Genomic DNA, 17,295 nt, shown 5'->3' on the forward strand with positions numbered 1-17,295 from the left:
AAGATAAGGTCTGTATTAAATAATGGTTAAAAAAAAAAAAGTTTAATGAAGGCGTAAAAAAGACTAGATATTGTCCAGCTCCCAATAATCCTCCCCAGCCAGGCCAGCCTTTTCCCCTGGGCCTACACAAAGCAAGGACTCTTTCTAGTTTCCCCCTTAGTCGCCCTTTGTCAGCTTTCTCATCCTAACCAAAACCTATTTTTAAGTAAAGATTATATTTGAAAGTTTCTTCCCAGCTTTAAAATGCTATCATTTTATCTTGCAGACTTTGGTAGGGATTTAAGCCTCTCTGTTATGTCTCCATGGGCATTCAACTTTTTAAAAATTTTAATAATCTATCTTATTTAATGCAATGTATTCAAAATATTGTCATTTGAACATGTAATCACTATTAAATATCATTAATGAGATAGTTTACTTTTTTTTTCTTAGAGACAGGGTATTACTCTGTCAACCAGGCTAGAGTGCAGTGGTGGGATCAGCTCGCTGCAGCCTCCTACTTCCAGGCTTAAGGGAGCCTCCTGCCTCAGCCTCTTGAATAGCTAGGATTACAGGCATGCACCACCATGCCTGGCTTTATTTATTATTATTATTTTTTTTTTTTTTGGTAGAGATGGTGGTCTCACTATGTTGCCCAGGCTGATCTCACTCCTGGCCTCAAGCAATCCTCCTGCCTCACCCTCCCAAAATGCTGGGATTATAGGCATGAGTCACCGCGTCCAGCCTAGTTTACATTATTTTGTTCATATCAAAGCCTTGAAAATCAGTGTAAATTTCACACTCACAACACGCCTCAGTTTGGACTAGGCACATTTCCTGTGCTCAACAGCCAACTAAATGTGGCCAGTGACTGTCATACTGGAACCTCATCCCTAATTTTTTTAACTTACTTTTTGTTTGGTTGATTTTGGGGTTTGTTTCACAGACTCATAGCTTTTTTTTTTCTGAACTTTAAAAAATTGAGGTAAAATTCACATACCATAAAACTAACCATTTTAAAGTGTACAATTCAGTGGCATTTAGTACATTTCATAATGGGCAATCATCACCTCTATCTAGTTCCAAAATGTTTTCATCACCCCAAAAAGAAATGCTATTCTCATTAAGCAGTCACTCCTCATTTCTCCCTCCCTCAGCCCCTGGCATTCACCAATCTGCCTTTTGTCTTCATGATTTTATCTATTCTAAATATTTCACGTAACATAAATGGAATCATACAATATATGTCCTTTTGTATCTAACTTATTTTTTCACTTAGCATAATGTTTTTAAGGTTCATCCATATTACAGCATATACCAGTAACTTATTCTTTTTTATGGTTGAATAACATTCCATTGAAAGGATATACTACATTTAGTTCGTCTATTCATACATTAATTGTTGTTGGGTACTATGGTCTGAATGTGTCACCCCCACACACAAAATTCATATGTTAAAACTTAATCATCAATGTGATAGTATCATTATTTGCCACATAATGACATTTCAGTCAACAATGAGCCACACATATGACAGTGGACCCATATTATAATGGAGCTTTTATGCCACATTTTTCCTGATACTTTTCCAGGTTTAGATATGCTTAAATACACAAATATTTACTGTTGTCTTACAGTTGCCTACAGGGTCCAGTACAGTAACATGTTGTACAGGTTTATAGCCTATGAGCAACAGGCCATACCATATGGCCTGGGTGTGTACAAAGCTATACCATCTAGATTTGTGTAAGTATGGTCTATAATGTTATAGAATGACAAAAATCTCCTGACAATACATTTCTCAGAACATATCCCCATCACACAACTGTACTAAGAGGTGAGGCCTTTGGAGGTGTTAAATTGGATTAGTGCTCTTCTAACAGAGGTCTGATGGAGGTATTCACCCTTCCCACCATGTGAGGGTGTAGCATATACTCCGTCTTTGAAGCAGGGAGCCCTTGCCAGACCCCCAACCTGCTGCCACCTTGATCTTGGACCTTCCAGCCTCTAGAACTGTAAGAAATGAATCTCTGTTATTATAAATTACCTAGTCTAAGATCTTTTGTTATAGCAGCATGAACGGACTAAGGCACTAGCTAGTGTACTAATTCCATTTTTAACTTTTTAAGGAACCACCAAACATTTTCCCACAGCAGCATTTTTATATTCCCATCAGCAACGTACAGTGTTCCAATTTCTCACACCCTTGCCAACACTTGTTATATTCTTTTGTTTTTAAATTAAGCTATTTTAGAAGGTATGAAGCGGTAGGAACATTCAGCTTTTAAGTCTCATCTCTAATTATGGAGTGAGGGGCTCCTTGTACAGGACTGAGCACACAGAAGAAGTATGTCGAATGTGAAGATGACAGCTAAGTCTACATGAGTAACACCCATCGGGATGGGGTGGGAGGGGTCCTGGACTAAACACAAACAAAAATCACATTCAAAAATAGGTGGATAGGGTCGATGAACTGTGCAAAGCCAAGGGCACAGGGCTTTCAGAAGAAAAGAGTGGTTACTCATGTTGGACAATACACAATGGTCACTTAGAGGACGTCTCAAAGAACCATGATGGTGGGCACCTGAACAGAACTGAAGTCAGCAGGGCCAAAGAGCTTTCCCAGACCTAAGATACCACACTGGTACACAACTAAATAGAATGCTTCAGCAAACTCCAGAGCTTGAGGCATAGGGCAAGTGAGGACTGGCAACTTCAAGGACCAATGCCTGCCTCTGCCACCATCTGGGGAGGACAGCGGGTAAGCATGACACTTTTTAGAAAGGGGAGAAAGATGGGTGGGAGAGAAATGCAAGTCAAAGGAAGAGAAAAAGATCCTTGGTCAGGGGCAGAATGGGAGCAGAGCTGTTACCTTTGGTTAAGATCCAGGTCTGAAATACCTAAGTGGGGCTGTATCATTATGGAGAAAGGGGTACCTTTTTCTAGTTGGTTTACTTTGTTTTTGTTTTGCTTTGTTTTGAGATGGAGTCTCACTCTGTCACTAGTCCAGGCTGGAGTGCAACAGCGCAATCTCAGCTAACTGTAATGTCCGCCTCCTGGCTTCAAGCGATTCTCCTTGAATCCAAAGTAGCTGGGATTACAGGCGCCTGCCACTCCTGGCTAATTTTTGTATTTTTAGTAGAGACAGAGTTTCACCACGTTGGCCAGGCTGGTCTTCAACTCCTGACCTCAAGTGATCCACCAGCCTCAGCCTTTAACAGTGCTGGGATTACAGGTGTGAGCCCCCATGCTCAACCTTTAGTTGGTTCACTTTGTTGAGGATCTTTCTCACTTTCCCACATAGGAGTGCTATGTGCGACTAGTGACCTTGGGTAAGAATATGGACAAGTTGTCTGAGACGTCCAAGGTGGTATACAGTCACCAGTCTGAGAAATGTGGCCAATTTTTCTTAGATCAATGAAAAGAAAAAAAGAAAAAAGAAATGTGGTCAATTTTCATTTCCCAAGAAGCAGGCATGGAGGAATCAGGACAAGGATCTAAGTACTATACTGTATAAGCAGTAGGTTTTGTTTTGTTTTGTTTTGTTTTGTATTGTTTTGTTTTGTTTTGTTTTGAGATGGAGTTTCACTCTTGTTGCCCAGGCTGGAGTGCAATGGTGCGATCTCGGCTCACTGCAACCTCCGCCTCCTTGGTTCAAGCAATTCTCCTGCCTCAGCCTTCCAAGTAGCTGGGATTACAGGCATGAGCCACCATGCCCAGCTAATTTTTTCTATTTTTATAGTAGAGATGGGGTTTCACCATGTTGGTCAGGCTGGTCTGGAACTGCTGACCTCAGGTGATCCACTCTCCTCGGCCTCCCAAAGTGCTGGGATTACAGGCATGGGCCACCGCACCCGGCCAGCAGTAGGCTTTTATTCATTGTTATGATCAAAGCCCTTAACTTTCTTTCTTTTTTTTTTTTTAATTACACTTTAAGTTCTGGGATATATGTGCAGAATGTGCAGGTTTGTTACATAGCTATACACGTGCCATAGTGGTTTACTGCACCCATCAACCCATCATCTACATTAGGTATTTCTCCTAATGCTATCCCTCCCCTAGCCCTCTACCCCTCAAAAGGCCCTGGTGTGTGATGTTTCCCTCCCTGTGTCCATGTGTTCTCGTTCCACTCCCACTTATCAGTGAGAACATACAGTGTTTGGTTTTCTGTTCCTGTGTTAGTTTGCTGAGAATAATGGTTTCCAGCTTCATCCATGTCCCTGCAAAGGACGTGAACTCATCCTTTTTTACGGCTGCATAGTATTCCATGGTGTGTATGTGCCACATTTTCTTTATCCAGTCTATCACTGATGGGCATTTGGGTTGGTTCCAAGTCTTTGCTATTGTGAACAGTGCCGCAATAAACATACTTGTGCATGTGTCTTTATAGTAGAATGATTTATAATCCTTTGGGTATACACCTAGTAATGGGATTGCTGGGTCAAATGGTATTTCTAGTTCCAGATCCTTGAGGAATCGCCACACTGTCTTCCACAATGGTTGAACTAATTTACACTCCCACCAACAGTGTAAAAGTGTTCCTATTTCTCCACATCCTCTCTAGCATCTGTTGTTTCCTGACTTTTTAATGATCGCCATTCTAACTGGCATGAGATGGTATCTCATTGTGGTTTTGATTTGCATTTCTCTAATGACCACTGATGATGAGCTCTTTTTCATATGTTTGGAGGCCAAATAAATGTCTTCTTTTGAGAAGTGTCTGTTCATATTCTTTGCCCACTTTTTGATGGGGTTGTTTTTTTTCTTGTAAATTTGTTTAAGTTCCTTGTAGATTCTGGATATTAGCCCTTTGTCAGATGGATAGATAGCAAAAATTTTCTCCTATTCTATAGGTTAACTGTTCAACCTGATGATAGTTTTTTTTGCTGTGCAGAAGCTCTTTAGTTTAATTAGATCTCATTTGTCAATTTTGGCTTTTGTTCCCATTGCTCTTGGTGTTTTAGAAGTCTCTGCCCACGCGTATGTCCTGAATGGTATGGCCTAGGTTTTCTTCTAGGGTTTTTATGGTTTTAGGTCTTACGTTTAAGTCTTTAATTCATCTTGAGTTAATTTTTGTATAAGGTGTAAGGAAGGTGTAAGGAAGTTTCAGTTTTCTGATTATGGCTAGCTAGTTTTCCTAACACCATTTATTAATAGGGAATCCTTTCCCCATTGCTTGTTTTTGTCAGGTTTGTCAAAGATCAGATGGTTGTAGATGTGTGACGTTATTTCTGAGGCCTCTGTTCTGTTCCATTGGTCTACATATCTATTTTGGTACAAGTACCATGCTGTTTTGGTTACTGTAGCCTTGTAGTATGAAGTCAGGTAGCATGATGCCTCCAGCTTTGTTCTTTTGGCTTAGGAATGCCTTGGCAATGTGGGCTTTTTTGTTTCCATATGAAATTTAAAGTAGTTGTTTCTAATTCTGTGAAGAAAGGTAATGGTAGTTTGATGGGGATAGCACTGAATCTATAAATTACCTTGGGCAGTATGGCCATTTTCATGATATTGATTCTTCCTTTCCATGAGCATGGAATATTCTTCCATTTGTTTGTGTCCTCTCTTATTTCCTTGAGCAGTGGTTTGTAGTTCTCCTTGAAGAGGTCCTTCATATCCTTTGTAAGTTGTATTCCTAGGTATTTTATTCTCTTTGTAGCAATTGTGAATGGGAGTTCACTTGTGATTTGCCTCTCTATTATTGGTGTATAGGAATGCTTGTGATTTTTGCACAATGATTTTGTATCCTGAGACTTTGCTGGAGTTGCTTATCAGCTTAAGGAGTTTTTGGGCTGAGACGATGGGATTTTCTAAACATACAATCATGTCATCTGCAAACAGAGATAATCTGACTTAACTTTCAGTGGAATCATTTAAGAATCAAAGATCCTTAAGAGGGTCTTTTAAAAAAGGATTATTTTAAGAAGGATCTTAAAAACCATCCCTTAGGTGGGGCATGGGTGGCTCACGCCTGTAATCCCAGCATTTTGGGAGGCTGAGGCAGGTGGATCACCTGAAGTCAGGAGTTTGAGACCAGCCTGGCCAACATGGCAAAACCCTGTCTCTACTAAAAGTACAAAAAAAAAAAAAAATTAGCTGGGCATGATGGCAGGCGCCTGTAATCCCACCTACTCGGGAGGCTAAGGCAGGAGAATCACTTGGACCTGGGAGGCGGAGGTCCCCGTAAGCCAAGATCACACCATTGCACTCCAGCCTGGGTGACAAGAGTCTCAAAAAAATAAAATATAATAAAATAAAAAATAAAAATAAATAAAAACCATCCCTTGTTTTACAAAGGGATATAGCTGAGGGCCCTGAAAGGCTCCAGGGCTGGCTCAAGTCAGAGAGCCAATCTGCACAGAGCCCGGCTCCTTACACTGCTCCCAGCTGATTTTCAACCCCAACTCATCTAACCACATTCTGACCTCCTTGGCTTAACTCCTCCACTAGCATCTAAAAACTGTGAATCGCATCACCCACTGTGCATTACACACTGTGCACATATGACCAGTTTCTTGGCTTTGATGTAAACGTGGCTTTCCTCTTGTTAAACTAGCAATAAAAGGAAGAAAAGGAGATGATTGGGGAGAAGGAGGAGATGAAGGCGGATCAAGGGAGTGAAGAAAGAGGAGAAAAAAAATGGAATTGTTATACCATAGGTAACTTAAAACCTGATCTTTCTCCCTTCATACATATGAATGTGTTCTTGTAAAAAAAAAAAAAGGAATAAAGTTTCCTTTCTAGCCTCTTCCCCAGAGATAACCACTGTCCTCATTTTCTTCACATTTACATGAATAGGTACGTATATATCACATATTGTTAACATTCCCATCGTGCAGCTTCCTTTTCTCCTTCAACAATATGCCCTGCAAACCTTTTCATCCTAGATAATATAGATTTAGCTCACTTGCTGTAAGTGAGGCAGATGGCAGCAGTTTAGCCATTTTCCAGTGGAAGGAGCACCAATTTACAGTCCCACTTATAATGTCGAGAAATATAATGCATTGCGATTTTTACCCCAGAAGATCTTTAGTGCCTCAAGTCCTCTCAATCTACCTTGCTTCTGCTAAGTGCAACTATCTACTCCCAAGCTGTCCCGCAATGGCTTTCTTGGGTTATATTTCCACCAGCAATGGACACACTCATCACTTTTAAATATATTTATATATTATTTGAAAGGCATGAAGTCATTTATCACACCTACAGCAAAATTATGATATGTCAAACATTTTCTTTTTTTAATTTTTAATTTTTATTTATTTATTTGTTTGTTTATTTATTTATTTATTTATTGAGATGGAGTCTCACTCTGTCGCCCAGGCTGGAGTATAGTGGCGAAATCTTGGCTAACTGCAACCTCCGCCTCCCAGGTTCAAGCGATTCTCCTGATTCAGCCTCCCCTCAAGTAGCTGGGACTACAGGCGAGTGCCATCACGCCCATCTAATTTTTTGTATTTTTAGTAGAGATGAGGTTTCACCATGTTGGCCAGGCTGGTCTTGAACTCCTGACCTCAAGTGATCAGCCCACCTCAGCCTCCCAAAGTGCTGGGATTACAGGCATAAGCCACCACACGTGGCCCAAACAGTTTCTTTAAATGTGCATATTAGAAGCACCATTTAGAAGCACTATTTTGCCATATGCTTCAAATAATACTGAAATTACATTATTGCTTCTGCCTAGCCCATCTACCAAGGCTGGCTGGCCCCCACTGTACCTTTTAAAGACATCAATATATGGAAAGGAAAAGAACAAATTAGTGGGAGACTTTCCCCAAGACAAAAAGATGAAGGAACACCAAAAGAAATACAAAAAAGCAAATCAGTCATGGTTTAAAAATGGACTCATGGCTCCATCTCTACTGAGATGTATCCCTCAAAATTGTATTGGTCGCTGAAATTGTAGAATAGTTCACTCAAGGGCTACATTTTTTTTTTTTGAGGCGGAGTCTCGCTCTGACACCCAGGTTGGAGTGCAGTGGTGCGATCTCGGCTCACTGCATGCTCCGCCTCTCAAGGGGTACATTTTAAAGCCTATTGTTAGATCATAGCATGCTCACAGCTCACTGCAGCCTTGATCTCAGCCTGCTGAGTAGCTGGGACCACAGGCATGTGCCATCTTGTCCAGCTAATTTTCACATTTTTTGTAGAGACAGGGTAGGGTTTTGCCATGTGGCTCAGGCTGGTCTCAAGTGATCTGCCAGCCTCAGCCTGGGCTCAAGTGATCTGCCAGCCTCAGCCTCCTAAAGTACTAGGATTAGAGGCGTGAGCCACTGCGCCTAGCCCACAATTTTTAAAAGGTATTATTTCCTTAGAAAGTTCTTCATTCTATGACTTTCCACATAACATTTGCTACAAAATAATCTCATGAACATACTGCAGTCTCATCCTGATGCATCTGAATGTGCACTTTCCAGACAGAGGGTAAATAAAGACAAAACAACAGGCTGTACATATTCTGGACAGCAGATTCATAAATGGCTGAGGACTTTTACCCTGGCTGAGTAGATTGCCTGTCCATCTTAATTGTGTGCTGATTCCTAACTACCCATTCCATTGTTTTACTTCTGCCCCTGGGATGACCAACTGTCGTGGTTTGCCTGGGACTGAGGGGGCTTCCCAAGGCATGGGACGTTCAGTTTTAAAATCAGAAAAGTCTCAGGCAAAAACCCAGGACGAGTCTATTCAGAAGTCTTCTTGCAAAAACCAGCATCCTATCCTCACAGTACATCAATCCCCTGCACAGTACTAATAACACCCTCGGCGGCTTGTACACACCTCTATCATAGCCCTTACCACCCAGATGACTATTTACAGAGCTGGTCTCTGTAATAAGCACACAGTTGTTGCCCAGTAAATGCTCAGATTGATGGATCGACCGATAGATTCAGCCTAAAGAGAGCGGGACTTAGGACTTGGCATATAACGAGAGCTCTACTTATCTTGATGACTGGGGACAGAGCAGGAAGTGACAGATCATAAGCTGATTTTATGCATGTATTTTGCTTCAAGATTCTTTTCAGCCATCAGTTGACTTTCTTCTGTCCTCAAGTCCCTGCTGAGCAAAAGAGTCCCCAAAGGCCAAGCTCCGGTAAAAGGCAGACCCAGCTTTTCTCCAAAGTGGCTAGGTCTATGTGACTGGGGCCTTAAATATTTTCTTTTTTTTTTTTTTTCTTAAGATGGAATCTTGCTCTGTCGCCCAGGCTGGAGTGCAGTGGCCTGATCTCGGCTCACTGCAACCTCCACCTCCCAGGTTCAAGCAATTCTCCTGCCTCATCCTCCCTAGTAGCTGGGACTACAGGCACACACCCCCACACTTGGCTAGTTTTTTGTATTTTTGGTAGAGATGGGGTTTCGTCGTGTTGGCCAGGCTGGTCTCAAACTCCTGACCTCAAGTGATCCTCCCACCTCAGCCTCCCAAGTGCTGGGATTACAGGCGTGAGCCACCGTGCCCAGCCAGGGGGTCTTAAGTCTTAAAACATAAAAAGGAACTCAATTCAATAAAATTTGTATACAGAAGAAATAGTATAAAATGTGCACAAGTAAAAGGCTATGCAAGGAAATTACATGTTCGTGGAAGAGATATTAAGCTTGGCTGAAGCAAAGGATGATACAATTTGAGGCAACAGAGATTTGCAGAGGCCAAAGCAAAATGTTTTGTATGCCCAAACATTGTCAGTAGAAGTCAAATCAGTGCACTCTCTTTAGTGTGCCATTTCACAGTAATTATCAGCATTTAAAGTGAATATCCTCCTTGACACAGCAATCCCCATCTAAGATTAGTGCTTGCAAAAGTACATCCAGATGCATGAATGAGGATATTTACTGAATCACTGTTCAAAAACCAAAATGAAAACAATAAAACAGAAACTATATGAAATGTCCATCAATAAGGATTGATTAGATAAATAAATTATGATCAATCCATTAAAGGGAGTACTGTATAAACATTATAAACAGGAAGAGAGCACTATATGAGCTGATATGGAAATATCTCCAAGACATATTAAGTGAAAAACGCAAGGTACATAAGAGTTTACACAGTACCATCTTGGAAAAAAACTTCAAGTATTCGTGATTATGCCATACATGCTTTTTTTTTTTTTTTTTTTTTTTTGAGACAGAGTCTCGCTCTGTTGCCCAGGCTAGAGTGTGCAGTGGCGCAATCTCAGCTTACTGCAACCTCCACCTCCCAGGTTCAAGCGATTCTTCTGCCTCAGTCTCCTGAGTAGCGGGGACTACAGGCACGCGCCACCACAACCAGCTGATTTTTTTGTACTTTTAGCAGAGATGAGGTTTCACCATGTTGGCCAGGTTGGTCTCAAACTCCTGACCTCAAATGATCTGCCTGCCTCGGCCTCCCAAAGTGCTGAGATTACAGGCGTGAGCCACTGCCCCCAGCCTTATACATGTGTATTTTATATGCACACACAGATACATGTGCTTTTTATATGCCTAGAAAATATCTAGAAAGATACAGAAGGGTATTTTTCACTCTACAACTTATATACTCTAAATTTTTTACCATGATCATATTACTTTTACAATAAACAGTAATTTTACAAACTACTTTAAATAAACATTTTTCCTATCAAAAAGTATGAGTTCTATCCTAGAGATAAAATGATCCCAAGACAGGAGTTTTAAGTTATGGAATGACTAAATAATAAATATCTATTATATGCCAAATAGATAAATCTAAGTTAGTTACAGTGGCACTTATAGCTTCAAGATAACTCTCTTGGTAGAGTCAAATGGACCAACTTCTGACTTCAGCTGTGCTACGCTCTTGACCACAGCAAGTTACATAAACTCTCTAGGCCCTAATTTCCATCTTTATCAAATGGATATAATAAATAGCACCCATTGTCTAGGGTGAGCATAGAGTATCCAGCAGAGCTTCAACACATAGCAAATAAGTAATGGTAGACAGTAGTATCTGAAGGTGTAGTAGTGATGTGCTACCCCTAAGACCCATTAAGAAGGTTCTAGATCCCTCTCCCAGTCTTCTCCTGATTTAACATTGTCAATTCCTCCAACTTTTTCTCAAAACTGGTAATGATTATTAGTTTCCTATAAACTGGGTAATTAGACCTGTTGCCTTATTATGAGGATTTAAGACGATATTTATCACCACATAACAGTCCACTGTCTTTCTCAACACAGGAGTAAGATAAGCATGGGAATGTCCTGTGATAAGCATCAAAATATAAGTAGTATGTAAGAACACAGGGGAAGAAGGCCGGGCGTGGTGACTCACGCCTGTAATCCCAGCACTTTGGGAGGATCGCTTGAACCTGGAAGGTGGAGGTCACAGTGAGCCAAGATTGCACCACAGCACTCAAGCCTGGAACAGAGCAAGACTGTCTCAAAAAAAAAATTTAAAAATAGCAACAGAGGGGAAGAAACGTTTTTTGCTAAATTCTTTGGACTACACTTAACAAAGTTAGGCAATGACCTTATTCTCTGACACCTTACGCTCTCTGCTTTGCCAGAGCAAATTTTGTGGTTTATGAGTATTCCAAGGAATAAAATTTGTCAGATGGGCCAGCTGGGCTCATCAGCCAGACACTGCAGCTGAAGATCAACAGTTTGTTTCTGAAAAAGACTTTAGCACTCACTACATAGAGTAACAGCTCCAATGGGACTAAATTAAAAGTAAAGACAAACTCTCCCTTTCATCCAGCCCTATGACACTTTTCAAGACAGACTCAGAGAAGCCATACACTAGCTTTTTTGGCCAAAATAACCAAGCTTGACCCTCTCTGTAGACCCCAGACTTCACAGATAATAACCTTGCTAAGTGTGTGAGAACCTGTCATCAAGCTGTCTTTTCTTCTTGAACTCTGGTGAAATCCTTACTCTTTCACTATATTCTTTATTTACAAAAGGACAGCTTGTGTTACCACTGGTGTTTCTCCTTATTAAAATTACCCAGAACTACTCCAGCCCATCCTCTATGTGCAACTATTTACCCCTGACAGCATGCTCTGGGAGGTTATGCAATAGATAAGTCATGGCCACTTCCACTGTCTTTCACAGTATCTGTGGTCATCAGAGGGCCAGGTTTTCTTTGAGACCCTGTTGCCCAGGCTGGAGTGGAGTGGCGCGATCTCGGTTCATTGCAGCCTTCAATTCCCGGGCTCAGGAGATCCTCCCACCTCAGCTTCCCAAGTAGCTGGGACGACAGGTGTGTGCTACATGTCCAGCTAATTTTTGTATTTTTTTGTAGAGATGAGGTTTCGCCATGTTGCCCAGGTTGGTCTCGAACTCCTGGATTCAAGCGATCCACCTGCCTTGGCCTCCCAAAGTGCTAGGAATAAAGGCGTGAGCCACAACGCCCAGCCTTAGGTTTTCTTAAGGAACCAACCTAATCATAAAAAAAGAAGCAGTAGTGTTTGTGTGGAAGCCAGCCATGGATTTCAGCACTGCGAGAAGGAAGAGCCCAGACTTCTGGACTGTGGCCCCAGCCATGCCAGAAATGTGAGCATGACAAGCTCCCTCCTCAAGAGCCCAGTTTTCTCATCAGATGAATAAAAGGACAGGGACTAGATCATCTGAGATTCCTGCAGGCAGTAAGCACCTGACTCCTGCCGAAGACATTCTCTCTAGCAAATCCAAAAGGAAAAGTCCTAAACAACAACCTCAAATTCACAATGACCCAAACCAGGAGTTCCTGTTTTCCTTGTTTGGGCGGTGAAAAGATAAGCCACAGAAATGACCACGCAAAGTCTCACATTCTGTACCAGGATTCTGAGCCATGGACATACACAAAATAAGAGGCATTTCCTCTTCCAGTGCAACCCTTCCCTACAAGAACTAAAAACACAGAGGATTCTGCAATGGGGAAGTTTCTGCTCACCCTTATCTAGGGACCTAGGCAAATCCAAAACCCGCACATTATCACTCCCAAACTTTCCTTTCATCCCTCAGACTTCAGAACTGGAGAAAGCACAGTCCTGGGGGAGTTGAATTAGCGGCTTGCACAAGACAGGACACTAAAGGCAAGAAAAAAAAACCGAGTAGTAATTAACTTGATTCTGACCCAAAATAACTCGACCATTATAGGCATGTTCTTGGGGGTGGGGCAAGTCTGCCTGGTGGGAGTGACCCCAGACGCGGGGACCTGCCGGGGGCGTGCTCTTCCCAGCACTCCGAGAGCAGGTATTCAGGGCAAAAATGCACAATGCGACCCAAGTGCGTCACGCCACAGAGATCCCAGGGGAGGAAGAGACTTGTCCCGGCAGGTTCACCGCCCCCAACTGACCCAAACAAGGAGAATGGGCTGACACAGACCCCTGGTTCCTGGACGCGTGGGGGCCAAACAAGACAATAGGACCATCACAAAACAAATGACAGCAGGAGGAAGATAAGCCCAGCTGTCGGGAATGGGGACAGAAGAGGAGGACAGATGGAGAACCGAAAAGAGTGCGCCGAGGAGGGGGTGTGGACTGACTCAGCCCCTGGAGAGAATGCCCCCAGATACGCGCAGAGACCCACGTCCAGCTTCCAGACGCAGCGGCGCGGGAACAGCCCCCTCCCGCTGGCCCGCCTGCCTTCCCCGCTCCCGCGCCCCGCACCGTGTTGTAGAACTCGGCGATAGCAGGCACGATGGTGTAGTTGTCCTCGCACCAGTCCACCTCCGAGCTGCCAGCCTGCAGCTGGTCCCACCAGTGCGGGGCGCCCATGGCCACTCTGGGGCATTGGAGCAGCTGCTCCCGCAGCTGAGAAGAGCCCAGAGCTGCTGCGGAGGCAAAACGCCGCGACAGCCAGCGGCGAGAGCGGCTTTATGAAGTACCCGGTAACCGCCGGATGTGCGCCTCCCAACCGGCCTCCCGCGCTCCGCCCCGCCTTGCCTCGCCTGCGGGACGTTACTCGTTCGCAGACCCTCCCCGGCCCCGTCCCCTGGAAGCCACGCCCACCGTGGGGCGGGACCCGCGTGGAGGAGGGGTCCAGGGTGGGGCGCCGGGAGGCGGAGACCGGGCTCTAGACTCTTCCAGACTACCGAGCACCCGGCAGGTGGCCAGGGCCTCGATGGTGCTACCCACGCCTGCCCACGCCCATCTCCTAGCTCAGACTCGCAGGCTCCCCCGGATTGAAGGAGCGCCAGAACTCTCCCTGGCAAAAAAATTAAAATAAAAAGAAACCCAGGAGGACCTGGACCTCTCTGGACTCAGAGTTTGCAGCGATTTTGCTGCGCCTGGCGTTGGACGCCAGTGCTTATACCAGAGAAGTGCCCTCAGTCCCTCCGAGGCCGGACGCCACTCGCTGCCGTCATTGTGGCAGGAAGACCTTCCCTCCCGGCTGCTGGAGCAGGCTGGGCCGCCCAGTCCCCGGGGGAGCACTTCTATTTAGAGTATGTTCCTGCCCTCCCTCCCCTTAATCTAGCCTTCGATATGGGGACTTAGGCAAAGGGTCAAACGTCAGCCATCGCAAACTGCAGAGGATGTAGTGTGGCCGCTACGACATCTCCAAGATATCGAGGTTCAAGAGGTGATAGATTACATACACATGCCAGGTGCTCTCTGAAGAGTTTCCATGTATCACTCATTTAGTGTGCCCAGCGGAGACCCTGTGAGGGGCTTCTATTAGCAAGTGACAGAGCTGGAAATTCAATTCAGGCAAGATGTCCTCAGATCCAGTCATAACTACCTTCTTTTGCTTCTGTAACTGTTCTGCGGTTTGTAAATGAAAGCCAATCTGGTTCCCAGGATCCCTAGAGGAAAGCCGACCTCTGTGTGTGTGTGGTGGCTCCCGTTCTCCTTCCTTGAAAGGTTGTAGGATTCTAGGTCAGGACAGCGGCAGAAGAGGCCCTGGGCAGCAGCCCATTGGTGACTGTCATTAGGATGTCTTGCTCGGACCCGCAGGGTATCCTAAAGACCAGCAGCTCCCCAGGGTCTGCCCTCTCTGGGCCTGACTGCCCAGCAGGACCCTGGGTGGTGCTTCAGTGTCCTCTGCACCAAGTGTTTGTCTGCCCACCGGTACCCACAGAGCCATGTGCAAGTCCCCAGAGATCTCCATCACTGACAGAAACTGCAAGCCCCACCGCCTCTCCTAGTCTCTAGAAAATCCAGGTTTGTCCCCCAGGGGCCAAACCACACTCCTCCTTTCATCTTTGTCCCATCTTCTATCCCTTCCTCCTGCTTTACAGGCAATTCCACTGCCCTCCGGAACCCAAGTAGAAGATACCCTCTTACCTTCCCGTAAAGTCGATTTACCCAGACCTACAGGATACCCAGAGTGAGCTGGCCACCTAAGAAGGGCAGTTGGGGGCCGGGCGCGGTGGCTGACGCCTGTAATCCCAGCACTTTGGGAGGCCAAGGCAGGCGGATCACGAGGTCAGGAGATCGAGACCATCCTGGCTAACACGGTGAAACCCCATCTGTACTAAAAAAATACAGCAAATTAGCCGGGCGTGGTGGCCGTGGTGGCTGGCGCCTGTAGTCCCAGCTACTCAGGAGGCTGAGGCAGGAGAATGGCGTGAACCCGGGAGGCGGAGCTTGCAGTGAGTCGAGATCGCGCCACTGCACTCCAGCCTGGGTGACAGAGCGAGATTCCGTCTCAAAAAAAAAAAAAGGAAGGGCGGTTGGGGTGGATGTTTCCCACAGCCACAGAAGAAAGATACATCAGTTAATTTGTGTGTCTCAAAATGCTACACCAACTGTTCAGCAACAGAACTTTCCCTGCAGTCAATATTTTACTTCTTCCAACAGCACTTTACTTGGAAATATATCCATATTCATCAAAATATAATAGTATTTTTAAAAAAACCATTATTTTATATGCCAGGGATTCTCAAAGTGTGGTTCCTCCCTTTCTTTTCATTTTCATTCTCTTACCAGTATACATTGGAGCTTCCCAGAGGATACGTGATGTGTGATGTCATTATCTCTCTGACAGCTAGTGGAACATGTGCTTGTGATTCTTTGGTATTAAACGTCTGTTTAAATTTCTAATGTGGTAACTATTGATATTACCATATAAACCACAAGTTCTCCAGTGTTCTCAATATTTTTTAAGATGTAAAGGGGTCCTCAGACTAAAAAGATTGAAAGTTGCTGTTAAAAAGAAAGATATTCCTCGCCGGATGCAGTGGCTCATGCCTGTAATCCCAGCAGTTTGGGAGGCCAAAGCAGGCAGATCATCTGAGGTCTGGAGTTCGGGACCAGCCTGGTGAACTTGGCAAAACCCCGTCTTTATTAAAAATACAAAAATTAGCAGGGCATGATGGTGGGCGCCTCCAGCTACACGGGAGGCTGAGGCAGAAGAATTGCTTGAACCCAGGGGGCAGAGGTTGCAGTGAGCCAAGATCGCGCCACTGCACTCCAGCTTGGGCAACAGAGTGAGACTCCATCTCAAAAAAAAAAAGAAAAAAAAGAAATATTTCCAATTCAACTATTTGTAATACTTTTTTATCATTTAGAATTTTTAGTGAACAAGCACAGACTTAGACCTACATTGTTAACATACATTTCTTGTGCATACATAAGAAGGAAGGTATAAGCAAAAATAAATTCATTAAAGAATTCCTGTAATTTCTTTACATTCAGAATCTCTATTCTTCTTCTGAGTCATTTTTCAGCTTATAGTCATTGATGTCTGTGTCATTCATATAGAAATGTCTTCTGTGTCCTTAATTACTATGTGCTAATAATGCAGCATTTCTTAAAACTATTCCACTACTGTTTTCTTGCAAACTACTGACACTTGTTTTACAAATTTTGATGCTGGGACTCTCCTGATCTTACCTGAAGATGTCACAGGAAGGTTTCCAGACAACAGGCAGCATGTTTCTTTTCCAGATGGTCCTTATATAATCTGTTGAAAGAAACATGGAGATTACAGTTGCCAAGTCATCCCACCAGGAATAACCACCAAGTTTGTACATATGCAGGCAGTGACACCACATCACAACCATGACCTAGCCAACCATAATCATAAAATGCCATTCTTGGTAAAATACATCAGGATTTCAGAGATTTAACAACGCAAAACAATGTGAGTTTTAGCACCAGTGAAATATTAAATTTGCTGAATGTAATTCATCCTTCTTTCCAAGTCTTGCTAAGAGAATGATGGGAGTTTTTCATCCTCCACAGTAACTCTTATTGTCAGTGACAATTGTAGTTCAAAATCAGTCAGCCACATTGGTTCCTTCTAATTACAACCGCACAAAAACCATACTTGAGCCACACTGTCTCTAAAATTTTGTTTTCATAGCTCTCCCCATTGTTAACATTGTTAACTTTTTTTTTTTTTTTTTTTTTTTTTTGAAACAGGGTATCCCTCTGTTACCAGGTTGGAGTGCAATGATGCAATTTC

At 43.7% G+C, this 17,295-nt stretch overlaps 1 protein-coding gene across 6 annotated transcripts in view; it reads right to left on the bottom strand.

Annotated features, from left to right (window-relative positions):
• Positions 1–16,764, bottom strand: part of ACER2 (alkaline ceramidase 2) — a 50,553-nt gene extending 33,789 nt beyond the window's left edge. For 3 of the 6 annotated variants that reach the window (XM_054521040.2, XM_024252895.3, XM_063713987.1), the window contains exon 1: positions 13,554–14,698. In XM_054521040.2, the coding sequence (XP_054377015.1) occupies positions 13,554–13,661 (108 nt within the window). In that variant the 5' untranslated portion in view covers positions 13,662–14,698. Of the gene's footprint in view, positions 1–3,306; positions 7,160–13,553; positions 14,699–15,170; positions 15,298–16,721 lie in introns of those variants that run through there. The other 3 variants (XM_054521043.2, XM_063713988.1, XM_054521041.2) reach the window with 3 other exon arrangements.
• Between the last annotated feature and the right edge of the window lie 531 nt (positions 16,765–17,295).

The sequence above is a fragment of the Pongo abelii genome, chromosome 13 (assembly GCF_028885655.2).
Source record: "Pongo abelii isolate AG06213 chromosome 13, NHGRI_mPonAbe1-v2.0_pri, whole genome shotgun sequence".
NCBI lineage: Eukaryota > Metazoa > Chordata > Mammalia > Primates > Hominidae > Pongo > Pongo abelii.